The 27,944-nt window shown below is 44.0% G+C and overlaps 2 protein-coding genes across 3 annotated transcripts in view; both read left to right on the top strand.

Annotated features, from left to right (window-relative positions):
• Positions 1-26,294, top strand: part of c9orf72 (C9orf72-SMCR8 complex subunit) — a 32,704-nt gene extending 6,410 nt beyond the window's left edge. The window contains exons 7-11 of one of the 2 annotated variants that reach the window (XM_084451471.1): positions 516-751; positions 1,027-1,084; positions 1,222-1,331; positions 23,069-23,828; positions 23,965-26,294. In XM_084451471.1, the coding sequence (XP_084307597.1) occupies positions 516-751; positions 1,027-1,084; positions 1,222-1,331; positions 23,069-23,255 (591 nt within the window). In that variant the 3' untranslated portion in view covers positions 23,256-23,828; positions 23,965-26,294. Of the gene's footprint in view, positions 1-515; positions 752-1,026; positions 1,085-1,221; positions 1,332-5,320; positions 5,442-23,068; positions 23,829-23,964 lie in introns of those variants that run through there. The other variant, XM_084451472.1, reaches the window with a different exon arrangement.
• Positions 26,295-26,804: 510 nt separating this feature from the next.
• The window catches only part of kiaa1109 (KIAA1109), a 95,151-nt gene continuing 94,011 nt past the window's right edge, over positions 26,805-27,944 (top strand). Inside the window, exon 1 of the mRNA XM_084451246.1 lies at positions 26,805-26,928. The gene's annotated coding sequence lies outside the window, so the exon portion shown is untranslated. The remainder of the gene's footprint in view (positions 26,929-27,944) is intronic.

Here is a 27,944-nt window from a genome sequence, read left to right as displayed (position 1 = left end):
GTTAACTAAGCCTATAGAAAATCTTGATTGTCCTGGGAATGACACACCTTTGATAAATCATTCAATTATTATACCCATATGGCACACCTACTGACTCCCGGATAGTTTGTGTGAGCAAAATACCAAACTTTGCACCAATGTGACCATTCGGGCTCGAAGTATGCTTTGCTGGTTTTGTCTGTCAGTTTTATTCATCTGTGCAAGTGAAAGACAAGGAGAGAAGGCATATGTTTAGAGGCCTTATCAGTCCTTTGTACCTATCTACCTTTATGGAATAGAAAAGACTGACAAAACATAATCAATAAACATCTTTATCTTACATCATCTCCATGTTGATCCCACCATTCACTGCAGTCTTTTTTGCTTGGTAGAGATCAGAGTAGACAAGTGAATCATACAGAACATGTATTTTTTATGTAATATACTGTACATGCAAAGTAAATCTATTTATACCCAGGACTGAGGAAATTCACATAAGGTTGTAAGAACTGTCCCCTCTTCCCCTCCACCACCAGGATTCCACGGGCAGCTTCGTCCTTCCCTTCCGCCAGGTGCTCTACTCACCCTACCCGACCACACACATCGACGTCGACATCAACACAGTGAAGCAGATGCCACCGTGCCACGAGCACACCTACAACCAGCGCCGTTACATGCGCTCTGAGCTCTGCGTGCTCTGGCGCGCTGTCAGCGAAGAGGATATTGCGCCCGACGCGGTCATCCACACCGATGAGACTTTCACCCCCGACCTGTACGCTTTCTTTTGGCTTTGTCTGTTCACCTATGTTTTTGACTTAAATTACAATTCAATCAAATTAATGTACTACAGATGTGTACTGTATATTTCAATGGATGTGATTTTTTCAATAATCATTAGGGATAACTACTTTACTGTTGAGCTATATGGAAATATATTGGCCCTTAATGCTAACCCCTCAATTGTTTTCTGTTGAATTGAAGAGAAAGAAAGTTTGATATAATTCCATATAATAACTTTAGAATTAATCAAAAGTATGCTCCTTTCAGGAACATTTTTCAGGACGTCATGCACAAAGACACCCTAGTGAAGTCATTTATAGATGAGGTAAGAAAAAGGTTCAATCAAGCTTAGATCACCTTCCTCTTCTAGGCCTAAGTGTCACTGAAAATTGAAATTCTGTCTGACTCGCAACCTTTCTGACCCAGCTCTGGTAGTTAATCAGTCTCCTGTTGCTCCCCCAGGTGTTCATGCTGAAGCCAGGCCTCTCCCTACGGAGCACCTACCTGGCCCAGTTTCTGCTGCTGCTCCACAGGAAGGCTCTCACTCTGCTCAAGTACATTGAGGACGAGACGTGAGTGGAGGCCCCCCGTCGTTGTTCCTCTCGCTTTTCTCAAGGATGTATTCCCATGGCTCATATTCAATTATATACCTATTGTAATATTAAAATAACGATAATAACAATAATAATAATAACTAGGGCTGCGAGCAGCAGTGAGCGGGCCCTCGCACCCCACGCACGTTGGGGTGCGGTGCCGTTAAAGGGTGTGCTATTTCGGTGTCCAGTACTGAGAGAAACTTCCTGTCACCAGTAGGTGGCGCTCTAAGCGTGACTCAATACGTGTTCAGGACGGTACCTTGATGAAGCGTGAGAAATGTTGTGTAAATCGGACAATGTATGTAGGAGTTATGATGACTTCCTGCTTGACCTGTAGGCGGCGCTATAAGTATGACTCAATATTGACCTACAGACGTGTTCAGGACGCGACCTTCATCAAGCGTGAGCAATTTGGTGTAAATCGGATAATGTATGTAGGAGTTATGAGGACTTCCTGTAAGCAGTAGGTGGCGCTATAAGTATAACTCAATGCTGACGCACAGATGTGTTCAGGATGCGACCTTCATCAACCCTGAGCAATTTGGAGTAAATCGGATAACGTATGTAGGGTTATGAGGACTTCCTGTTTCACCAGTAGGTGGCGCTGTAGGTATGACGCAATACTGACTTACAGATGTGTTCAAGATGCGACCTTCATCAAGCATGAGCAATTTGGAGTAAATCGGATAACGTGTGTAGGAGTTATGAGTACTTCCTTTTTCACCAGTAAGTGGCGCTGTAAGTGTGACTCAATACCGACGCATAGATGTGTTCAGAATGCGACCTTCATGAAGCGTCAGCAATTTGGTGCAGATCGGATAATGTATGTAGGAGTTTTGAGGACTTGCTGTTTCACAAATAGGTGGTGCTATAAGTATGATGCAATACTGACACAGGACAGAACCTTCATGAAGCGTGAGAAATATCGGACAAATTGGGTAATGTATGGAGGAGTTATGAGGACTTCCTGTTTTATGGCGAAATGTCAAAATTCACAGCAGCCACGGCAAGGGTGTTTGGTGAAAACTTTTTTGGGGGGATAACTTTTGATCACAAAGTTCTTAGGAGAAAATCCGTTTTTTCTTCCTCCTGACAAAAAAGTTTTTGGGAGATGCATGTTTGTCATCGGACAGCTACTATATATATATATATATATATATATCACAATAAAACACAGTAAATGTTGAGTAACAAGCTCTTAGAAAATATTTAGTAAACTATGAACATGGGTGTGTATTGTAGTTCACATGATTGACAGGTGTGCCCTGAGGACATGCAGTGACAGGTCACATGGCTGAGTTAATTATTCCTTAGAGCGATGGCGGGAGGGAAACATCCTGTGGGAAATGCAGGAAAGAAAGAGAGAGGTTGAGGTAGTAGGACGTGTGGCAGTGACATATGGGAATGGCAGTCATGTGCTGATGCATTCAGGACTGTGTGTGTGTGTGTGTGTGTGTGTGTGTGTGTGTGTGTGTGTGTGTGTGTGTGTGTGTGTGTGTGTGTGTGTGTGTGTGTGTGTGTGTGTGTGTGTGTGTGTGTGTGTGTGTGTGTGTGTGTGTGTGTGTGTGTGTGTGAGGGTGGGGGGGGGGATAAAAGACTGAAGGCGTAGGTGTGGGAGGTGAGTGATTGATGGCTGCTTCCTGATTCCCTGATTCCTGCCCTGCCCCCTTCCCCGAACTTTCTTTTTATCACCTCCCTCCCATCAAGCAGAACAGGACAGCCTTTAGAAATTGTAAATGAGGTGAAATAGAATCGCCCATCATAAAGAGGGTGTGTCCTGGTGTACAAATGTATCTAGGTGTTCATAAGTCACACATCAATGCATGTGATTGATTATCTTCCCATATAGTTAGTAATTAAACGTGTCAAAAACAGGACAGAGTATACATAAGATGTTGGTGATAGAATTGTATTCTGACAATAGTTCTATGCTTCTCATGCTGCAATTGAAATCACCAGAATATTTAGTAAACAAACAACCAGTCTGATGCACAGCCATAATCAACAGAGAGAAAACCACAACATTATGTCTTAATTACTTATAGTTACTGTATACACAACAGAACTTTGAATGTAGTACCGTTCCCCACCTCCCGATAAAAGTACTAAGCAGACATCATTGTTGTCTTTTCTCCAGCGCGACCCCTGAGGTTGTCGAGGTCAGAAGGAAAGATGGGCATAGCCCAACTCCTTGTAGATCGCGTTCATGTCGGTGAGGATCACATCCATCATCTTCTTGAGGGCTTCCTGCCCTGAGGTGTCCAGCCCGGCCAAATCACCCATAACCTTGCGGATGGTCTCAGGCATATGCTGGGGTGAGGATTATTATATTTGGTGAGATGTTTTTTCTCAAGACACTCAAGATGAGTTGTTTAACCAATTGGTCAACTCAATATACTGTCATGCATGCACAGAAGACAAAGACAAAAAGAGACATGAATTGAGGAAGACGGAAGATAAGATACTTGAAGAAGAAGAGGAGGAGGGGTTAGTCCTCACCTTCATGTAGCTCATGGGGATCCCGTAGGTGACGGAGTGAATGTGAGCCACTGGTTTAAGGATACTGATGTGGTTGCCCTTGGCCCTGACCATCTCAGCCCATTTCTGCACCACCTCGGTGCCGATCTTAGTTATGTGTGCATCGTTCGCTACGTCGATTAGGGGGACGGGCGCCATTTTGGGCCACATCTTCTGGGTGTATGGGTAGCGGGTAAATAGACTGTGAGGAGAGAGGACGAGAAAGCAATAACCTGTTCAGTTTTCAGTGGTTCATCAATAAACCCTTGGCCAGTACCGGCCCACTTCTCCTGCCTTATTGCCCACTGACCGGGTCATGACCACACTTCCGTATTTGGCCCAGTCCTTCTCCAACACGGCCCAGCTCTTCAGAATCTTGTCCCAGTCTGACATGATCTGTGGAAGAGTTGTCAGGCCTGCAGTTAATGGAATTAGTCAGTATTGAGGCGTTTAGTGTTATCAGCACTATCAGCTTCAGGGTCAAATGAATAAGAAGTCATTCAAGTCAACATTTATTCTTCACATACTGTACCACAAAATACAGGCAGCAGTGAAATATTTTTGTCAGCCACCACATTGTGCACACACTAAGTAAAGGAAAGAAGAAATACAATCCAACCACAATAATATGTACAACAGAGATACATGGCCTTCGTGTTAAACAATAAAACCACATTATGTTCAAGAGCAATGCTATGATATCTATTGATATCATCCATTGTTGATATCCACAGCACCTGACACCCGAGACTAACACTAACACAGCCTTGGTTGACAGCTCTGACTGGGCGGTACACAGTATGACGGACTTCAGCATCAGCGCTCACTCACACAACTTACTGCTATACAGTCAAGTAGAAAGTGTCTACCTGGCAATATAGTCAAGTAGAAAGTGTCTACCTGGTAATATAGTCAAATAAAAAGTGTCTACCTGACCTCTCTTTGCACACATCTACTGTACCGAATACCTCCCGGTCTCGGTGAGGACTTCAGTGGTTAAGTAATATTTAAAATGTAAGCTATCAATGTATTATCAACTCATTTCTTAATGTCACTTAACTCTCCTGAATTATTGCTCTTATTGTTTACCTCTCAATAGCACATCTTGTATTTTCTTTCAAAATTATCTTTAAAGGTTGAAAACTACAAAAGAAAAAAAAAAGCTTCTTTACCTACCGGTTAAGTGTAGACTGCACCTGTAAAAAGTCTTGTGTGATATTTCAATATGTTTTGTCCTAACCGACCATCAAACCCTCCCTTTTATAGGCCTTCTGCTCTCCCACCACTTCTCTCATTTCATACATCCCAGCCAACCCGTCAATCAGTCTCTCCATTTCTCAAATCATTAACTCCAATTTCCATTGTGTCTTGTCTGACGATAAGGACAAATCAGCATTATGCGATTACAACAAAGAACTTACTTCTTGTCATTGTCCTTTTGTCTGAAGATATACCGCAAAACCAGCATGACGGGAGAACAAAGAACTTCATTCAAGATATGGACCAGCGAGGCAAAGGGGAAGACCACACAGCAAAATCAGCAATCAAAATAACTAATTTCAACACTTCCCCTGGTGTCCTATATGGTCCACACCAGAAAGTGGTATTTTAACACTTAGTGAGAGAGATGGCATTTTAACACTGTGTTTGGAGTTAAGTATTGACTCTGTGGGGAGTTGGGATTTGACATTTATGGATACTTAACTTGACACCCACTAGGTGTTACATTTTCTCAACATCAATGCAGTGTCACTTAAGTCTCAAGCAGGACTTAGCTGATAACTCTGTAGGTGTTGGCTAACCCCTGCTTGAGAGTTAAGTGACACTCATTGGTGTTGAGGTATGGAGCCGATGACTCCTGTAGGTGTTGGCTCCATAATAACTACTGTAGTACAACTAGAAAGTACATTTCCTGGAGAAAATGTGAGGTGGACTAGCTGCTGCAGCTGTATGTAACAACTACTGCTAGTACTACTATGGACCGGGCAATCTCCATGCATCCACTGGCGAAGACCGTGTGTCTCTAACCCACTCGGGATGATTTGTGGGGTCCGTGGCGTGGACAGTGGTGTGGTGGCTAGACTCCGCCCCCTCAGGTCAGAGCCTGTCGGGGACAGTGTACCATTCTCTGGGCCACCTACCCGCCCCCAACGGTGAAGACCATGTGTCTTTAGCCCACACAGGGGTTGAGTTGTGGGGCCCGTGGTGGTGAGACTCCACCCCCTTAGGTCAGAGCCTGTCGGGGGCAGTGCAATGACCTCCGGGCATTCTCCATGCACCCACCAGCGAAGACCGTGTGTCTCTAGCCCACTCAGGGGCTGAGTTGTGGGGCCCGTGGCATAGATAGTGGCATGGTGGGAAGACTCCGCCCCCTCAGGTCAGAGCTGGTCATGGACAGTGTACCCCTCTCCGGGCCAACCACCTGCCCCCACCGGTGAAGACCGTGTGTCTCTAGGCCACTCTGGGGCTGAGTTGTGGGGCCCGTGGCGTGGATAGTGGCGTGGTGGTCAGACTCCGCCCCCTCAGGTCAGAGCTAGTCGCGGACAGTGTACCCCTCTCTGGGCCACCTACCTGACTCCACCGGTGAAGACCGTGTGTCTCTAGCCCACTCAGGGGCTGAGTTGTGGGGCCCGTGGCGTGGATAGTAGCGTGGTAGCAAGACTCCGCCCCCTCGGATCACAGTGGGTCGAGGGCAGTGCAGTGACCTCCGGGCAATCTACATGCACCCACCGGCGAAGACCGTGTGTCTCTAGCTCACTCAAAGGCTGAGTTGAGGGGTCCGTGGCGTTATTAGAATATAAAAAGGTGTGTGTACCTTTAAAGGACAATGCTCGTTTTTGACAACCTGGACCTTATTTACGACATATTATAAGACGTTTGACTCACCGAGATCACTTTGGTGTAGTTCGGAGGCCTGTAGAAGAAATTTAAAATCCAGCGCGAGTATATCCATGTAATGGCGGTGGTGGGGGCAACGAGAATGCAGCTTCTAAAAATCTATTTTCTGCCGCGAAACGGTTGTTTTCATCAATCCGTCTTGATGAATCGCTAGTTGTGCTTACATAGAGCATAACTGTTGTGGTTTTCACATGCCATGATCTTTAGAAACGTCTTTCGAAACGAAATAGCTTCCTCACTTGCTCCAGCACTAATGCGCACAGCGCGCAATCGTTGCTCCAGCATGCTGTGCATGCGTGCTGGAGCAAGTGAGGAAGCTATTTCGTGTCTAAAGACGTTTCTAAAGATCATATTACAGAGGCATGTGAAATACCACAACAGGCCTATGCGCTCTCTATGTAAGCACAACTAGCGATTCATCAAGACAGATTGATGAAAACAACCGTTTCGCGGCAGAAAATAGATTTTTAGAAGCTGCATTCTCGTTGCCCCCACCACCGCCATTACATGGATATACTGGCTCGCGCTGGATTTTAAATTTCTTCTACAGGCCTCCGAACTACACCAAAGTGATCTCGGTGAGTCAAACGTCTTATAATATGTCGTAAATAAGGTCCAGGTTGTCAAAAAACGAGCATTGTCCTTTAAGATACCTTCCAGCTCTCTCTTGTGAACTGTCACCATAGCAACCACAGTGCAGCAGCACAGCTCTACAGCACCAAAGCACAGAACACACAGAATTCACTGACTTACTCGCCATACATTTCAAAGGGGAGCACAGTTGCTGAATGTTTTTACCATTTCCATGCCTTGTACTTTAACAAACTCATCCTACAGATTTCATCCGATCAACTTCAGCTTCATCTTAAGACCTTTGTGATCAAAAGTTATCCCCCCAAAAAGTTTTCACCAAACACCCTTGCCGTGGCGCCCCACCAAATTTTGACATTTCGCCATAAAACAGGAAGTAACTCCTCCATACATTATCCAATGTGTCCGATATTTCTCACGCTTCATGAAGGTTCTGTCCTGAAAACATCTGTGTCGGTATTGCGTCATACTTATAGCGCCACCTATTGGTGAAACAGGAAGTCCTCAAAACTCCTACATACGTTATCCGATTTACTCCAAATTGCTCAGGGTTGATGAACCGCAAGCTCTACCACTCCATCCAACTGCAGGCTGTGTGTGACCATGACGGTCGCTCGTCCACATCTTTGTTGGCTACCCGGGATATACATACCACTCTACATGTAAAGTTCCCTCTTTTTGTATAGCATTTCTACCAAACTGCAGTATCTACTTACTGTACACCTACACATTGAGGGCATCAGACATGCTTGTCCATTAAGATCCATGTCATGTAACTTGGAGGGTCTAATCACTCAGCGAACAGGAGGAATGACATTAGGAAGAGTGACATTTGCTCTCTTTTGACTGGGCATACATTATAAGGAATGAGACGAGGCTGATTATTGATGATTGATGAATTGAACAAAGTTTAATAAATAAATTAACAACACAACCCAAGTTCAGTCCATTTCATTTCCCTCAGCTCTTCCCTGTAAGCTGCCTCCTCCTTCTCTCTTTTTCTCTCCTCAATCTCTCTCATAAACTCTGAATCCATATATCTTTGCTAACATGCAGCCTGACATGGAACAGAGCTAAACATTTGAACAATGAAAATGTTAATCCATCACCTAAGAGGAATGAATGCCACAATGTTGTAAGACAAAATCACCTCATATTTTGCCACCAGATTCTCCCTTTTTCTTTTTTCAAGTAGCCCGCCTCTACCTTCCCCCGCAGGTCACTCTCTTCAATGTAGGTCCTGCCAAATCAATAATCAAGTTAACGGAAAGGTAGGCTCATGGATGAATAGGCTACATAATACATCAGATTACTCCCAAACAATCAAGGGCGGACTGGCCATCGGGAGCACCGTGAGTTTTCCCCAGTCCGCCCCTGCAAACAATGCAGTTACAGCGGCGTTTCTCGTTGGCTGTCCGCCACAGGATGAGCTGCCTGGTGTTATCGTCGCTCCCTGTAATAACCAGGGTTGGGAAGTTTACTTTTAAAAAGCAATCCCTTACAGTTACAAGTTACTTGTGAAAAATTGTAGTCAGTAACGTAAACCGATTACCACAATTTAAAAGTAAAGTAAGGGATTACTTTCAGTTAGTTAGTTTGGATTACTTTAAATAAAATGTACTGTGTATTTCACCAGATATAAAATGTACTGTGTATTTCACCGGAAATCCTACATTATTTATTATTTTTCTGTGTTCTAGAGCTGACAACATAGCTAAACAGCAGTTGCCCAGCGCCTGCCCAGTTAAAGCAAGTGTTAATGCCAAGAGGTTAGGGTGCGTGTCATCTTGCTTTGGCTAGTTAATTGCAGTTTGCAAAACACGACACTCGTTGCTAACGTTAGGTGTAAACATCGGAGCCAGCTCTAAACTCCAGCTCTAATGCATTCTATGCAGCTGTGATTGGTGCTGTAATGGCAAAAATCACTCCCTATTGTTTTTCCATTTCCATGGAGGCAGGTGACTCGCAGCCATCATATCAGCCATCATAATCCCAAAAGAAATCCAAGTCCAAGCTGTTTCTTACAATTAATTTGGGATTTATTTACGAAAATAAAATAAACAAACAAATGAGATTTTCAGAATGGGCTCAGGGCTGTGGCTGAGGTCAATGACGGTGTCGCCACACCCGCCTTTCCCCCTCATGCGCAGTGCACCCCAATTTATCAATGGCAGGCATCTTCACCTGTAGGGGGCGACACTGGACAAAACATTAAACACAAGACAAACAAATTCAACTCCTACACACCGGCCCCTAAATTGTTCTTTAAGAACCAATTTAATAAATTAACTACAATAGGAGCCATGAAACATAAATCAATCAATGAATGTCTAGAAATGTGCCTTTGCTTCATTCATCTGCCTCTAGAATGCAGCACAACTTGGTCACTGGCCTTTCAATTACATTTGTTTTGTCTGGATTTGAACAGATCTGACCACATCTGATCTGTCAGGGAAAGTCTTGATCACTTTTCCGATCATCCAGGAGTTTCGTGGGGCAGTCGCATCCGCAATTAAAACAATGTCTCCTGTGGCAAGATTACGCTTTGTGTCATTCCACTTCTGTCTTTCTTGTAACCCTGCCAGATATTCTTTTGACCATCTTTTCCAGAATAAATCTGCAATGTACTGAGCCTGTTTCCATCTTCTTTTTGCATATTGATAGTTTTGATCAAATAGACCTGGGGGCAAAATCGGCTTCCTTTTCAGTGTGAAAAGATGATTTGGAGTCAAGGGTTCTAGATCGTTCGGATCCTCTGAGAGCTTTGTGATGGGTCGATCGTTCAATATTGCTTCAGCTTCACAAGTTTTCCAGAAAGCAGTGCACATATTTCGCCGTTAAATCTTTCCTTTGGTAGAACTGTATAATAGCACTTTCTGCCCTTGACAGGTCATCACTTGACAGCACTTGTCCCTTTGAGCCTCTGGCTTTCACCATCTCTTGGTTGATCTGATTGAGATCTGCAGGTGCAGCCAACATCAGTTGTTTCCTTTTTTGACTCAATTCCAACAGAGTCTTTCTTAATCTCAACATCCATGCCACTGCAGTTTTCAGTCTTTTCCAATCAGAGTAGTACATGATGAGCTGGCTTGTTACGCTGCTGTTCTGTACACTGATTGCATGCGCAGAGATCTCCTTTTTGACCTGTGGATCCCTTTTGACCTCTGGATCGTCTTCGTCCAGAGTGGATTCAATCTCACAGTGCATCCATGTCCCCTTTGCTTCCCACAAGAATTCTGGACCTCTTAACCATGTCTTGTTGTTCAGAAGTTTGTGACCGGTCAATCCTCTGGACGCGTCATCTGCAGGATTTTGTGAGGTGTGGATGTACCTCCATTGGGCTGGGTCTGTCATTTTCCTTATTGCAGCTACTCTGTTGGCCACAAATGTTTTGAACCTCTTGTTCTCGTTGTTGATGTACTTCAGGACTGTGCTGCTGTCTGTCCAAAAACAGGACTCTTCAAGCTGAAGCTGTAGCTCAGCCTTTACCATTTTGTCCACCAAAACAGCCAAGACGGCAGCGGTAAGCTCTAAACGAGGAATGGTTACAGGTTTTAGTGGTATGACTCTGGATTTTCCAAGAAGGAAAGAAACGTGCACATCCTCCACTTCATTCTGTATCCTTAGGTATGTCACTGTGCTGTAGCCTACCTCAGAGGCATCGGCAAAGTGGTGCAACTGGGTGTGGACAGGTGGTCCAAAGTCATGCAGCTTCAAGCACCTGCTCACATAAAACTTTGAAAGCCCTTTCAGGTCAGTCAACCAATTGATCCATTTTTGCTGTAAATTTTGCGGAATTTCTTCATCCCATCCACAACTTTGTCTGCACAGCTCTTTTAAGATGTGCTTGGCTGGAAGCGTTACTGCTGAAATGTATCCATGACTTGATAAAACATGGACTTAATATCAGACATAAATGCAACGGGTTCTTGTCTGAATCTCAGGAGCACTCCTATTAAGGAACTCTTGAGGTTTGGACCCTGAATAAGCTCATCATTCAGGGAGGTTCCTTTGAATTTAGCTCCGCAGTCAAAAACGACCCTCAACTTGCCTTTGCGTGGGTGGTAAACCATGATGTGGAATGTAGAACACATTGTCTTCACCATCACACATTTCATCCTCAGGGACAATCTCAGCAAAGCCCCTTTTAATGACATCCTCCAGAAATGCTGTGTACTCTTGATGAAACTTTTCATCTCTATCCATTTTTTTTCTTATTCCTGTGAGGCGCTGTTGAGCAACACAACGGTTGTTAGGCATTATTACCTTTTGGTTCCTAAATGGCAGTTTTAGACTGTAATGTCCTTCTTGTAACTTCACATACTGCTCCATAATGTCAATGAATTTCATCTCTTCTCTTGACATTTCTTCCTTGTCCTCAGCAGCCTTTTCGCTGAAATCATGTTCATACTGCTTCTCCAATAGCAGCTCCAGTGACTCAACATATATTCTGTTCATATTGGCAACATGATAGCCATCATTATTAACATCACCTTTTCCATCCTCACTTATGCCACTCACGACCCACCCCAATAGGGTTTTAATGGCAAAGGGTCCCTCACCTTGGCTGTTCTTTTTTGAAGCGTTTGTACCCATTAACAACTCTACTTCAGCCTGGATTTCAGGGACGTCAACGTGATCAAGGTAGGACCACTTCTTGAGGGTTTCAGACTTGATGATACTCGCTGTAGTCACTGGTATGGTTTTTTGGGTGTAAACATTGGGAAGTGCATAGTACCTTTCTCCATTAAGGCTAGATATTTCAAGTTCACTCACAATGTGTGTTGACACTGATGTCTTTGGGCTCATTGTTAACAAGCAAATCTTTGATCTTTTCCCAGTCAGGTTCAGCCGTCGCATCAGTGCTTCAGAGCAGAAGGTAGAAGTTGACCCACTGTCCAAAAATGCATAGGTCTGAATCACTTTGTTGCCCTTTCTTGCTTTGACCTGAACTGGAAGAATCGGGAGCATTCCATTGCTACCGGCCCCTGTTCGGCTTCCAAAGGCTTGAGCTGACACGAGCACGCTGTTTACAGTTAATCCAGGTTCACTGGTATTCACTGCCTTGTCCACCTTGGTCTTGAAGTGAATGTGTAAAGCTGTTGGATGATTCATGTTGCATTTGTCGCAGATCATGCGCTTTTCGCAATTCTTGCTCAAATGCCCAGTGCTGAGACATCCAAAACACACTCCTTTTTCCTTTAAGAAGTTGACTTTTTCACGGTGTTGGGTTTTGGTGAACTGTTCACATTCCTTAACATGGTGACCTTGTGAACAAAATAAACAATTACTGTTGCTCATTGTCTCACTCTGTTTGGTTTGCTTTGTCTCCTTGTGTTGTGATTTGTTAACAGCACAGACATTAGTGGCAAAGTTCTCTTTTTTTGGCTTTGGGTTTGTTACATGTGCATCCTTTCTGGGCACATCTCTCCCTAATGGGCACATCTCTTTTGATAGGTGTTCCTCTTTCAGTGGCAAGGATATCCCCAAAAATGGGATCAGACAAGAGCTTGTATTGACGTTCCACAAATTGAACAACATCACTGAAGTTTGGTTTGCGTTTTTGGTTTTCACGAATGCCACACGCCACAGTTCTGAATTGTTCCCTCAATTTGAAAGGAAGTTTTGAAATCACAACTTTAAGATTAGCAGACATATCAAGTTCTTTCATGTCTGGCAAATCAGCCATTGCATTGTTGCATCCACGCAGGAATAAAGCATAATCCTGGAACAAGGTAACATTCTCCGCTTTAACAGCAGGCCATTGGCTGAACTTTTCCATATAGGCTGCAGTGATCTTGGTTTCATTGCCAAAATGCTCTTGTAGGAGGGATTTGGCTGCTTCAAAGCCTCTTTCTGCATCCATATGTAAGCAACTTTGCACCAGGTCTCTTGGACACCCCCTGGTGTACCTTTCCAGAAAGTACATGCAGTCCCCTTTGGTTGTGCATTCATCTTCAACACAGTGTTTGAAAGCTTGCATGAAAATCTTGAATTTAAAAGGATCGCCTTCAAAGACAGGTATTTCTCTTGGTGGAAGTTGGCTTGCCTTTTGTTGTTCTATGAGCAATCCAGATATTTCATTTTGCTTTTGTAGAATCTGTAGTGGGGAGTTGTCATTTGTGCTTGCAACATTGTTAGTCCTTGCGGTACTTGCAACATTTGTGTCGGACTTGGCTCTGGTGTCGGGCAAGCATTTGTTATCCACTGGTGGTGTGCATTTTTTGGGCTTTGCACCAGGGCCCACAACCTTTGATGACATTGACTCCTGAGGCACAGATATTACACTTGTTTCCCTTGATCTGTGCTTTTTCAAATATGAACTCATTCCATCTCCATCAGAGAAACCCCTAGTTCGGCATCTGCAGCTTTAATTTCACCCTCAAGGTTAATTTGCTCCATTTGTCTGCGCAACCTTTCCGCCTGTTCCTCCAATACCTGCTTTCTTTTTAGAGCTTCTGTGTGCGCCAGGAGTGCAGCCCTCTTGGCTTCAACTTGTACACACGCAGCCTCAATTGAGGCCTTTGATCTTATTGACCTTAAACTGGAGCGACTTTTAATTGTGACATTTGATGCACTGTCAGATGGTTTTATTTCATCGTCATCTTCACCCTTTCCAGTAGTGCCATCACGTGCACACTTCAATCTTAATATTTCTTTGACATTGTGGGAAAATTCATTGACACCCAGTAGTTTTGCTTTGAACCAGATCTCATGTTTTTCCCCTTCTTCAGTAGGTAACAACTCAAGCAGAGCATTATGCGCCTTCTTTGCATAGAAAATTAATAGTTCATATTTGTTGAAGTTACCCTCTTATTTCAGAATCATCACTGGATTCAATCAACCCTTGAATTGTTCTTTTTAAGTTGGCAGCTTTGTTTAGTTTAGATTTTCGTGCTTGCTCCAAATCACTTATTTTCGAAAGCAATGCCTTTTCTGTCAGTTTCACTTGTCGCTTTTCAACAACTTTTATATTATTTTGAGCGTTAGGCTCTTTGACCTCCTCAGTTTGAGCATCAGGTATTTTTTCCTCATGCAAATCAACCTCTTTCGTTTGATTGTGCTTATTTCCTTCCATGTTTTCGACCAAGCAAATGTCGCATAAACACCCAAGAATGGAATTCGTCTTTGTTCAATCAGTATAAAATCACCAAACACCGTTCGTTCCTTTAAGATGCCTCACTAGGCCGCTCACAGACCACTCTCAATTGTTTGGCAGCGTTTGGTCGTGTCAAAGCGAAATGGAATAATAATGAACAGCAAAGGGGAGCTCAAACTTAACTTAGAATTCGTTCCAGTACTACTCAAAGAACATATCCAATCATTTCAAAAAGGTTTGTCTTTGGAAGAACAACATACCACTTAAGAAGTTTTCTTGTTCTTTGCGTTGCGCGTTTCCTTGCCTCAAGAGCGCTTGTTCATCCCAAGACAATTCTCCATTCCAAAGTTAATCCATGGTAGTCCAAAGCGGCGTCATTGACGTATTGTAATGGCAAAAATCACTCCCTATTGTTTTTCCATTTCCATGGAGGCAGGTGACTCGCAGCCATCATATCAGACATCATAATCCCAAAAGAAATCCAAGTCCAAGCTGTTTCTTACAATTAATTTGGGATTTATTTACAAAAATAAAATAAACAAACAAATGAGATTTTCAGAATGGGCTCAGGGCTGTGGCTGAGGTCAATGACGGTGTTGCCACACCCGCCTTTCCCCCTCATGCGCAGTGCACCCCAATTTATCAATGGCAGGCATCTTCACCTGTAGGGGGCGACACTGGACAAAACATTAAACAAGACAAACAAATTCAGCTATACAGCTTGCCAGTGGACACACAGCCTTATATATTATGGATAAAGCACCCACTGACCAGTTTTCCCAGGCAGTTAGTTATAGCTCTTGAATGATGCCGATAGGCGCTATTGAGTGAAAATAATCTGAATGGGCGCTTAGGTCTGGTTTTCTGGTTGAACATTAGTGCTATACTGTAGAAGCCTACTGCTAGCTAATTTAGCTGTCAGTGGAAGTAAGGTTAACGTTAGCTACCCCTAACGTTTGACATTAGCTAACGTTAACTTACCTGCAAATGCTTTTTCAGGTTGGACGTTGAGTCCTTGGCCGTCGAGACGGTTTTGTTGGCTGGGAGGCATAGTTTACACTGTGCTGTAATATTGTTGTGGTTCTGTGACAGGTAAATGTAAAAAGAAATGCTGGTATTTCCAGAATTTTAATGCACATTGCGGTATTTCTGCCATGATGCCCGTGCTGCTCGCTGTCTGTCTGGCAGCTGTGGTCCAACGAGCACATCAGTGGAAATCTTGTTGGCGCGCTGCGTGCAATTGGTATTACTGCTTCTTTTTTTTAACTATTTTGTAAAACTGATGAGGCGAGGGGTGATTGTAATCACGCCTGTAATCCCTGTTAATAAGCAAATGTAACTGTAATCTAGATTACATATTTTAAATTGTACTGTAACGGATTACAGTTACTGTTTTTTTGTAATCTGATTACGTAACGGCGTTACATGTAATCCGTTACTCCCCAACCCTGGTAATAACGTTACACCCGAAATTATTTTGGATGAATACTAACGTTAATATGAATACTAACGTTAATATGAACTTGAAGGTCGCATTCTGAACACATCTTTGCGTCGGTATTGAGTCACACTTACAGCGCCACCTACTGGTGAAACAGTAAGTCCCCATAACTCCTACATACGTTATCCGATATACTCCAAATTGCTCATGCTTGATGAAGGTCACATCTTGAACACATCTGTAAGTCAGTATTGCGTCATACCTACAGCGCCACCTACTGGTGAAACAGGAAGTCCTCATAACTCCTACATACGTTATCTGATTTACTCCAAATTGCTCAGGGTTGATGAAGGTCGCATCCTGAACACATCTGTGCGTCAGCATTGAGTCATACTTATAGCGCCACCTACTGCTTACAGGAAGTCCTCATAACTCCTACATACATTATCCGATTTACACCAAATTGCTCACGCTTGATGAAGGTCGCGTCCTGTACACATCTGTAGGTCAATATTGAGTCATACTTATAGCGCCGCCTACAGGTCAAGCAGGAAGTCAATCAATCAATCAAAGCTTTATTTGTATAGCGCATTTCATACCCAGAGGCAACACAATGCGCTTTACAGAGAACAAGGGAGGTGGGCATACGACCCACTCTACATATTCCAGAGGGAAGCAAAAAAACAGTAATCACCCGGGGGCCAGAAAGTGAGCTGTAAAAATTCTTCCCTGACCCCTCTCAACAAGGTGATCGAGCAAGCTCCAGGAGTATGTTTGTCTACCGGCTAAGAACATTTATAAAGCAATACATTGCATTAAATTACATTTCAGAGTGAGAGAGGCTAAAAGCATCATAGGAGAGAGAATATTCTACGGACATGCTACATCATCCACAGCAGACACAGGGGTATCTATCGGACTTCGGGAGGTCTGCTGGTGACAGTTGGGCATCCACTGGACCTGGTTAGAAGATAGGAGGGAGAGAGAGAGGCACTAGGGAGAGGGAAGGCAGAGGGAAGGCAGAGCAGGGTTAGTAGCACATAGAGCCATACAAACCACACAGATATTGAAACAGGCAACCTGGGGCAAGCTCCTGGGATATATTTGTCTAATGGCTAAGAACATTTAAAGAACAATAAATAACATTAAATAAAATTTTGGAACTGTTAAAAGTTCAGTGCCTGAGGATCTAAGTGGTCTGTTTGGCATGTACTTAACAAGCATGTCTGAAATATATTCTGGTGAGTGACTGCGGAGAGATTTATAGACTAGTAATAGTATTTTAAAGTCTATTCTAGAGTTGACTGGTAACCAGTGTAGTGATTTTAACGCTGGTGTGATGTGTGCCCTTCGTCTAGTCTTAGTGAGGACTCGTGCTGCAGCATTCTGTATCATTTGTAGCTTAGAGATTGCTTTCTTTGGTAGGCCTGATAGTAGAGCATTGCAGTAGTCCAGCCTGCTTGTGATGAAAGCATGCATTAATCTTTCGGTGTCAGCCTGAGAGAGAAAGGGTTGCACCTTGGCAATGTTCCTTAGGTGGTAAAAGGATGTCTTTGTAATATTCTTGATGTGGTTTTTGAAGTTAAGATCCGAGTCAAGTATGACACCTAGGTTTTTAGCCTGGCAATTGGTGTCAATTTCCAGAGTTTTTAAGTGTGCAGCTAGTTTCTCTCTTTCAGCTTTTTCTCCAATGATCAGTACTTCTGTTTTGTCCTGGTTTAGTTGGAGGAAATTGTGACATCCATACATTTATATCTGTAATACACTTGACAAGGCAGTCAACCAAGCTGTAGTTACTGGGTGTTACGGAAATATAGAGTTGGGTATCATCTGCGTAGCTATGGTAGCTAATATTGTGCCTCCTGATGACACTGCCAAGGGGCAGCATGTACAGGCTGAAGAGTAGAGGTCCTAGGATCGATCCTTGGGGCACCCCACAGGTCATAGGTATCTTTCCTGAGCTATATTCACCGAGGGCAACGAAGAAATCACGACCGGTTAGATAGGTCTTAAGCCAATTTAGGACTGGACCAGAGAGGCCAACCCACTTTTCCAGTCTTTCGATGAGGATTGCATGATCTATAGTATCAAAGGCTGCACTCAGGTCCAGGAGGACGAGAACAGAAAGCTCTTTGGAGTCAGCATTAATTCTGAGGTCATTTACAACTTTGACTAATGCCGTCTCTGTGCTATGGTGGGCACGAAAGCCGGACTGGAAAAGGTCAAGGGTACAACTTGTAGGTAGGAAATCATTAATCTGTTTGAAAACATTTTTTTCCAGAATTTTACTCAAAAAGGGAAGGTTGGAGATTGGTCTAAAATTGCTAAAAAATGAAGTGTCTAAGTTGTTTTTCTGCAGTACGGGTCTCACCAGAGCAGTTTTAAGTATTGGTGGGAAGACACCTGTAGATAGGGAGTCATTAACAATGGATAAAATGTCATAGGATACAGAGTCAAAAATAGTTTTGAAAAAATCGGTGGGGATGGGATCCAGCAGGCATGTGGAGGTTTTGAGTTTGGATACTACTTTTCTCAACATTTCTGTGTCCATCAGTGTAAACAGGCTCATATGTCCATTATCATGGAGGGAGAGGATCTGTGAACGGGATGCATGGCCTTTCCTGAGTGATATTCCTCCTAATATTCATAATCTTATCTCTGAAGTAAGATGCAAATTCCTCACATTTGGAGGTAGAGAGCAGGTTATCAGGTGTTTTTACGGCAGGGTTTATTAGGCTATCAATTGTTGAGAAGAGCACTCTTGAATTATTTCGGTTGATAGATATCAATTTTGAGAAGTGGTCTTTCCTTGCATTTCTTATTGCTTTATTAAAAGCAGAGAGATGTTCTTTGAGAATATCATGGTGGACCTGTAGCTTGGTTTTTCGCCATATACGCTCAGAACTTCTGCAGGTTCTCTTTAGTTGATATGTTTCCTCATTTCGCCATGGGGCTTTATTATTGGTTGTGATCCTTTTCAGTTTAATAGGTGCTACAGAATCCAAGGCTGCCCTTACTCTGGTGTTAAAGGTGGTTGCCAGGTCTTCAATAGTTCCTAAGGGCCCCACTTCTGGAGTTGATAAATTGTTTGTGGTCATTATTTCTCTAAAACTATCGGCTACTGCGGAGGTAAGATAACGTTTCTTGATAAAGCGCTCAGTACTACTTTTGACTTTAGGAACCAATGCAGTGAAGAAGATACAGAAATGGTCGGAGAGGGCGAGGTCACTAATAGAGGAAACGGTGATAGTCAGGCCCTTAGTAATAACTAGATCAAGGGTGTGGCTGCGGTTGTGGGTTGGCTCAGAGATATGTTGGGTAAAATCCATGGAGTTTAGGAGGTTGATAAAGTCCCTAGCTTTCGAGTCCGCCTCAGTGTCTACGTGTATGTTGAAATCTCCAATGATGATAATCTTATCATAATTTGTATGGATGATGGACAGGAGTTCTGAAAATTCTGTAGAGAAGGCAGGGCATTGTTTGGGAGGCCTATACACGGTTACTGCCAGAACTGGGGGTTGGCATTTTAGGACAATAGCGTAGTATTCAAAAGAGGCGAAATCATCACAGGAGATGGTCCTGCAGCTGAGGGCATCTGTAGTTATGGTGGCTGTTCCTCCACCTTTTTTCCCCACTTCTGATAGATTGAAAAAAGCTGTAGTTAGGAGGAGAGGCTTCAATAAGGGCTGCTGATCCATTTATATTTAGCCAGGTTTCAGTAAGGAACATAGTCTAATTTATGTTCACATATAAGATCATTAATGAGAAAAGTTTTGCTTGGTAGGGACCTGACATTTAGAATCGCCATTGAAATAGCTTCCGGAGAAAAGGGCTGGCTCGCCTGACTAGTAGGCCTGGATGGTATATTCACTGGAACGGATATCAGGTTTTTTATATTAGATCCACCTGACTGTTTCATTATGGTAATAGGGGTGCGGTGGGAGATTATTCGCTGAAGGGCATATTCAGGTGGGCAGAATTCGTTTAAAGAAATATAAACGTCGCTATGCCAGGTCTCAGTGAGGGGCAGGGAATCAAGGTCTATGGTGATGGGGCGCTGGTGAGATGGAGCTGGTGTAGCCCGACCCGCAGGTACAGGAGGTTTATGTTTGGCAGTAGGGTGGTTGAGACGGGTCGGGCTAACCCCACATCAGACGCTGGAAGATCTCAGCGTCAGGTCCATATTCATACTGAGCAGACGGGCACCTGACCTACTAGGATGAAGGCCGTCCCTGGCGAAGAGGTCCGAGCGGTTCAAGAAAGTGGTGAAATTATCTATGAAGGGAAGCTTCAACTGGCAGCAGTAGCCTTTCAGCCAGATGTGGAGCTGACGGATCCTACTATATTTGGCATCACCATACCGGGGGGAGGAGAACGGGCCAGAGATGATGCAGGTCTTTCCTGACGCCTGAGCAGTGGAGATCAGGGCCTTGAAATCCTCCTTCAGCCGCTCAGACTGCTGGAGCTTGATGTCATTTGTTCCGACATGGATGATAATGGATGAGGCCAGGGGATAATCTGCGAGGAGTGATGGGACAACAGTCCTGATGTCCGAGACCTTAGCTCCTGGGAAGCAGCAGGTCCGGGCTTTCGGGACCACTACATGGCGCACCATGGATGATCCGATGACGAGCACAGATGGGGGGGCGGTATCAGTGGCGGGCCCACTGGGCTTAGGGGACTTCCTTTGCTGCCTCACACCTGAAGGCCAAGTGGTAGAGGGTGGGGGCCGGGGGTCCTCTCGGTGGACTGGGCTATGCTCAGGCTGGGGAGCAGGCTTATTAGCCTGGCTATTATGCCAAACCAGAGAGGTATGGGTGGGCTGCGGAGTATGGGTATGGTACTGAGTAGGGCAGGGTGTGAAATGAGCCTCAGTAGCAGGGAGCCAGGACGAGGAGCTGATGCTAGTATCCTTGGACCTCTTGGGTACAGGCTCGGCCAGTAAAGCAAAGCTATTCCTCAGTTGGAGGGTGTCGTCGTCGGAGGGTTGGGAGGGGACCCTGGAGGTTTCCCTTCCTCGTTTCCTCCTAACAGTGGTCCAAGGGGTGGAGCTTAAATGCTTGGGTCCGGCTCCGAGTCTGGGCCAGGATTTCTCACTCAGGAGGAAACTAAAATCCACATCCCCACCCCCGGATGCTGCCGACGGTGGAGCAGTGGGAGGCTGGATGCCGAAAACTGGGTCGGGTAGCAGTGAGTCCAGGAGATGTTCGGCTTGATGTATAGAGTGTAGAGTAGAGATCCTACCTTCTAACTCTGAGATTATAAGGCTACGCTGGAGGCAACCCGAGCAGTTAGGGGCGGTAGGGTGTGGAGCCATCGCAAGACTCGTTAAAATAATTGCGGAATTAAAATAAGAGGATAAAACCGCCAATCTATTTGCTAAAAGCAGGGCTCAGCTGCTGGCTTGAGCAAAGCAACGCTCAGCAAGCTGTAAGACCAGCGAAAACCAGAGGACAACCAACCCAATGTACTTGCTAAAAGCAAGGTTCAGCTGCTGGCTTGTAAATCCCGCTCAGCAAACTGTAAACAAACGAAAACCAGAGGACAACAACCTTATTCTACTTGCTAAACGCAAGGCTCAGCTGCTGGCTTGTAAATCCCGCTCAGCAAACTGAAGAACAAACGAAAACTTAAGACAACCGACCTCGAGATCCAGACGTCGGACTCTCAGGTACCACCAATGTTTATGCGCAATTTTGATCACAGAGGTATGGTATGCAGGTGGATAAAACTGGAAAATAGCAATGAACCTGCGATGCTAGCGGGGAGAGGGAGTGCTATTTACGTAGTAATGCTAACGGGGAGGTAGGGCTACTTACTTAGCCGTGCTAGCAGGGGGAGTGGGGGCTGCTAACTAGCAGTGCTAGCCGGGAGAGTGGGGGCTACTTACCTAGTAGTGCTGGTAATACTCACGCGATCTACTGGGAGCAAGGCACGGCCACCGGTGTGTTGGGCTGGTACTGGAAAGGCAGGGGACGGCTGTCCCCTGTTGGCTAATGGGCTATCCCAGTCAGGAGCTGGTTAGGGTTGGCTAGCCGCGGCTAGCTGCGGCAGCGTAGCTGTTTGATCTAGACTTGGGGCTCGATGTCCAAGAGTCGGATCCAAAAAATCGAATGATTGTGTACCGCCAATGTTAGTGCGCAGTTTTAAACGCGGAGATGTGGTATACAAGTGAAGAAAACTGGATAAAACAATACACTTTGGGAGAGCTGGCGAGCGCAGCAAACTTAGGCTGTGTTCGGAATCGCTCCCTCGTTCCCTCACTCCCTATTCCCTATATAGGGATCACTATGTAGTGAACTACCTAGGGAATGGTTTAAGGAGTATTCGGACACTACACCGAACGTCGTTCCTTCAGTTTATACACGAAAGTTGCCGCCGCCATCCTGCGTTCACAGCCCTCTTCGCGAGACCACTCAACTGCATTGCATTGTGGTATACCGGAGAAAATGTAGGGTACATGCACTGTACCCTGGAAATCAAGGTGACTTGTGGGTAATAAATAGTGGACTATATAGGGAACGAAAATTCCGTGGAGAATTCGGACACTACAAACAAAATGGCTGACGCCCTATATAGTGCACTATATAGTGAATAGGGAGCGATTCCGAACACAGCCTTAGACTACTTCCGCATCCGTACGTTCAACCTCCGCGTTCCTACGTTCAACCCAACATCATAACTCCTACATACATTGTCCGATTTACACAACATTTCTCACGCTTCATCAAGGTACAGTCCTGAACACATCTGTGCATTGGTATTGAGTCACGCTTAGAACGCCACCTACTGTTGAAGTTTCTCTCAGTACTGAACACCGAAATAGCACACCTTTTAACAGCGCCGCACCCCGACGCGCGTGGGGTCCGAGGGCCGGCTCACTGCTGCACGCAGCCCTAGAAATCCTTACAATTTCAATAGGGCCTTGCACCGCACAGCCAGTGCTCGGGCCCTAATAATAATAATAATAATTGTTCTCCATGGTTAACCGTTGCTATAGGCAACTTAAGACAGCTGACAGTGTTTACGGAGTGATCCCTTTACAGGTAATGTTGATGTGATGTGTTTGTGCTTATTGGTATGGCTCCTACCGAAGCATGGCACACTTGCACAGCAAAGAACATACATACATACATGTACTTGTTAACAGTCTGAATTCTCCCACAGGCAAAAGGGAAAGAAGCCTTTCCGCTCCTTGCGCAACTTGAAGACAGATCTGGACCTAATGGTAGAGGGAGACCTTAACATCGTCATGGCCTTTGCAGAGAAGCTGAGGGCAGGACTGCACTCCTTTGTGTTTGGGAAGCCTTTCTACACCAGTGTTCAGGAGCGAGATGTGCTCATGAGCTTTTGACTTTTATACAGTCTCACCTCATTGAAGTGCATTAATATTTGTGACATTTGTGGGAACTGCACTTGTTTGCTCATTTTCATTGTTCATTTGAACATGGGTCCGGGATGTTTAGGAGACCTGCCCAAGGCTTCCTCAGTTTGTGTGCTCAACAAGGGAGTTACGAAACAACAACACATTAACCTATCACATATATTATTGCTAAACTCTGACATGTTAAAAGGAGTTGAATATTCAGAATAATGGGAATTCAGTATCTAGGGTTAGGGTTAGTGCAATGTGTTCGTGTATTGGGACCGTGAAGCGTTTATCGTTGTTTTGGCTCTGTCTGGACTCCACTACTTTGTAAATTAAATGTTTACTATGTTGCCAAATATCCTTTGCATGCAATGACTTCCTGAATCCTATTTGACCCATCTGCATCGCAAGACTGTATCTTATTAGCATTTACTCTTCCAAGCCGATGCTACAACCACATTGTATTTCATTGTGTCTCTAGAATTCAGCTGTGGACCAGACTCTGCTCTTAGTCTGATACAGTATGGAATAGTTGACTCCAGTCATCAAGGGTCTGAGGTATCAAACCATTACACTCCTGCTACCTCAGATATTTGACATTTAGTTAGTAGCTGAACTTGCAAACTTGGTCAATATTACAACCAATCAGATTATTATAATCATTATTATGACCTGTCCCTTTCTTCCAAACCAGGTAGAAAGAAGACAGCAAGTTAAGAGTTAGTGGCATGTTGGTTTGCATTCTCGCCTCACAGCAAGAAGGTCCTGGATTAGATTAACACTTGGGATGCTGTTGGCAGCGAGTTTGCATGTTCTCCCCATGTTCACGAGGGTTTCCTCCCAAGAAACCCAATATTTAAAAAAACATGCAGAAGAACAGCTCCGTCTGTCCCTGACCAGGATTGGACAGAGCACCAGAGTCCCTGGTCTTGGCCCATGCACGTGCCTACTACTCCTGTCTGTCCTTGGAGGAAGGACAACACAGATGGGTCAATAGCAGAGATGACTTTCGTCTGCGACCCTGATGTGCGCGTGGGTGTTCATTTATTCCCAGGTGTCGCCCATTGCACGTGTGTTGGAGTGTAGTGCTGTATGGTAAATGGACTGCACTTATATATCTCTTTTCCACCTTAGTGGCACTCAAACCGCTTTACAATGGCCTCTCATTCACCCATTCACACACCAATGGTGGTAGCTGCCAAGCAAGGTGCTAACCTGCTCATTGGGAGCAATTTGGGGTTAGGTGTCTTGATCAAGGACACTTCGACATGTGGACAGTCGGAGCTGGGATTCGAACCACTGACCCTTGGATCATTGAACAACCCACTCTACCAACTGAGCTACAGTATGCATGACGTATAAAGACTTATTAAAGAATTGGGTCAGCAATTTGAAAAGCCTCCAAAAACCTTAACTGCAGAACTGTCTAGGGACCCACTTTTCCCCTATAATTTTAGTACAGTTTTAAAGGTGCTTACTGCATTACTTTTGAGAAAAATCTCATGGTTGTGATGTGGGTCAGGTGTGTGTTGACGCATATTGCAAGTTACATTTTAGTGTTTTTTGCAGTCATCAGTGTCTTTTTCTTTGGTTTTTGGACATGTCAGCACTTCATATCAATATTGAGGCAGGAGAATATGGGGAGTCAAGAGTTGTAATATTTTGTGTATTTATTGTATATGACTGGCTACATTATTCATGTACTGGTTGACTTAGTGGAATGACATCAGGTTGACAAGGGTTAGGTCCAACGTGCTTCAGCCAAGTCTCCAATGCAAGGGTTTGGTGCTCTACAGTAAAGGACCATGTACAGTAGAAAGGTTTACCTCGGCACTTCAACTTGACTACCCGAAGCAAGACACTGGAGCACTCATATAGTCTACACGTTTATTGCAGAGGTAGCAAACAGGGTGACTAACGTTTCGACATCCGTCTTCTTCAGAGTTAAATGCAGAACAAAGGAAAAGGCGGAGTATATCCTCCCACATAATTGGATAATTGACAGCCATCTTGAAAGAAAAAAAATATAATATGTATGGTACATCAAATTAATAGAAAAATCAATAATAAAAGTAATGGCATTCATCGCAATTAACTCAAATAGCAATAATCACAAATAGAAACAATACATATCATTGTTTATAAATATTTACATGTTCTGGATATTGGTTCCCACGGTAACCTACCTAAACAAAACAAGGCAAAACAAAACAAAAGAGACCATTAGAGGAAACAGGAGAGGCTTGGTTGGTCATTAACTCCACCAGAGGTAGCTGCATGAAGGGAAGGGCTGAAGGGTATATATCCAAAAGGCTTCCCTGCATAATAATTTATTGATGATATCGTCACCCCTTGGGGGTGGCTTAATTTTTTCTATGCCCAGAAATCTGAGGGAGGAGACTGAACTGTGCATAGCTTCATGTTAGTCACCCTGTTTGCTACCTCTGCAATAAACGTGTAGACTATATGAGTGCCCCAGACATCAGGGTGACGTCTTACGTAGAGTACAGACAATGTCTTAACTCAATTAAACTGCCTTGACCAAAACAGCCCTTACCAGTCTGAATGTACATCAAAAGTGGTGCAAATCGAAGGGAGGTAATGGTACAGCAGCAAGCATGAAGTCCCCCCCCCCCCCACCCGTTATGTACAGTTAAAGGTGTCGTCTTCTACTTTTAAATAGCCACTAATTATGTTGATGTGTCTTGCAGGAATCATTCAGGTCCAGTAACTTTGTTGATATACCAAGTTGTAGTGAAAATGTTCTAATACCTTTGTCATTTTTTAATTCAAAGTAAATAGAATGTTATCATAAGACATAAATACAAAGTTATTTCATGTCACAGAATAAAATCAGAATCTGAGGATTGACTTTTACTCCCTACAAAAATCCACTTTTTTATTTTTTAACATGTACATGATTTCAACAGCTACATAGATGGTTTACAGTATGTTGTGTACTAAATGGAGGTATCCCACTGGCATACACCATGATGCAGTGTGAAAATGTGACATTATTTTAATCAAGTCAATCAAAGCTTTTAGTCAACTTAGTAAGTCAACAGTCAATGAGTTGTGTAATGGGCTACATGCTCATAACCACGGAATGTAATAGATGGGATGAATTGTGCTGCATTCATGTTCATCAATTCAATTCTGGGCTGTTGCTTCACAAATTCTTAAATACACTGTATATCAGTAAATGACTACAACAGTCACTGCAGTCATGCAATGCCTATTTTTCATTGCACTGTTAATGAGTAACACACACACATACACACACAATCTAGCAACACAATTTGATTAAATCCTGAACAGTACAATTTAATTGGATCTAAAAATTGTGTATCAACAGAAAAATGAACATCAAGACCTCAATGATAAAAACATTGCAGATGATTGGCTGAAAAGAATGCTCATCTGTGTATATCCTTTGTCCTAATTGGTTGATTCATCGCTTACGATGCTCCTATTGGTCGACGTCTGAGTGTTGCGCTTGAGACAGGAAGAGCTGTCAACCAGTCAGCTACCATGTAAATATTGCGGTAAGAAGCTAATGCATGTAGCTAGTTATGCCGATGTGAGAAAGAACAAAAGGATAACAACTCTTGAAGGATTGGAGACAAACGAAACCCGATGCTTCACATAGTGTCAAACGGTGATGTATTTATCTTCCACTTTCATTTATTTCGGAGACGGAAAATGTGTCTGGGTGCGGCCTCGCTGCCTCTTGTAGACATGCTAGCTAGCTAACTTTACTAACAATCGTCACTAGCTTAGCTAGCCCTAGCTAGTGCTGCTTTCCCGACACCTCCATCGTCCGCGGTTGTAGATAGAGAGAGAGCCGCTGTCTAGGGCAGTAGTCAGGCAAGGCACTGCCAATGTTACTCCAGATTCGCTGGTTAGCTATCTATCTGTTTGCTAGCTAGACTAGGTTGGCTATCTGATAGCATTTAGAGGGTCAGTATCTAGCTAGCTAGCCATCTTTAGCTGCCTGCAGGAACGCAAATCCTACATTCGTTGATATTGTCATATCATCGCAACACAAACTCATGGTTTTAGATAAAGGCTAACAAAGAGGCCAAGACGGCTACCTGTAGTTAACGTTACACCATGGGACATTCTTGTAACGCTAGCTAGAATTTTTTTGTTTTGTGTGAGTTCAATTGTTAAGGATACAATCAAGCCAAACTCACTACTGTCTTGGCTATAACTTCTTATAAACTATAGGTAATTTCTCAATTAACAAGTTCACACTCAAGACATGGGACATGTTGTCTTAGATTTTTATAACTACACTACAGTGCAGCAATGGTCCTTGTTCTGATCTCCCAGTGAAAAATGTGCTTGCTTGTTGTGTGTTGGCTGTAAGCCGCAGCATGAAGAGGGAATGCCGCTTTATCTATATCTCCGTCGGGTTGTTGACCTGCAGTTCTATGTTGCTACCACAAGAGGCAGTGGTCCCAGAACATCAAAACAAACTAGAAAGTACATTTCCTGGAGAAAATGTGAGGTGGGCTAGCTGCTGCAGCTGTATGAAACAGCTACTGCTAGAACTACTACGGACCGGGCAATCTCCATGCACCCACCGGCGAAGACCGTGCATCTCTAGCCCACTCGGGCTGAATTGTGGGGTCCGTGGCGTGGACAGTGGTGTGGTGGCGAGACTCTGCC

The sequence above is a fragment of the Borostomias antarcticus genome (assembly GCF_949987555.1).
Source record: "Borostomias antarcticus genome assembly, chromosome: 16".
Classification (NCBI taxonomy): Eukaryota; Metazoa; Chordata; class Actinopteri; order Stomiiformes; family Stomiidae; genus Borostomias; species Borostomias antarcticus.
This window is presented reverse-complemented; position numbering and strand designations above follow the sequence as displayed.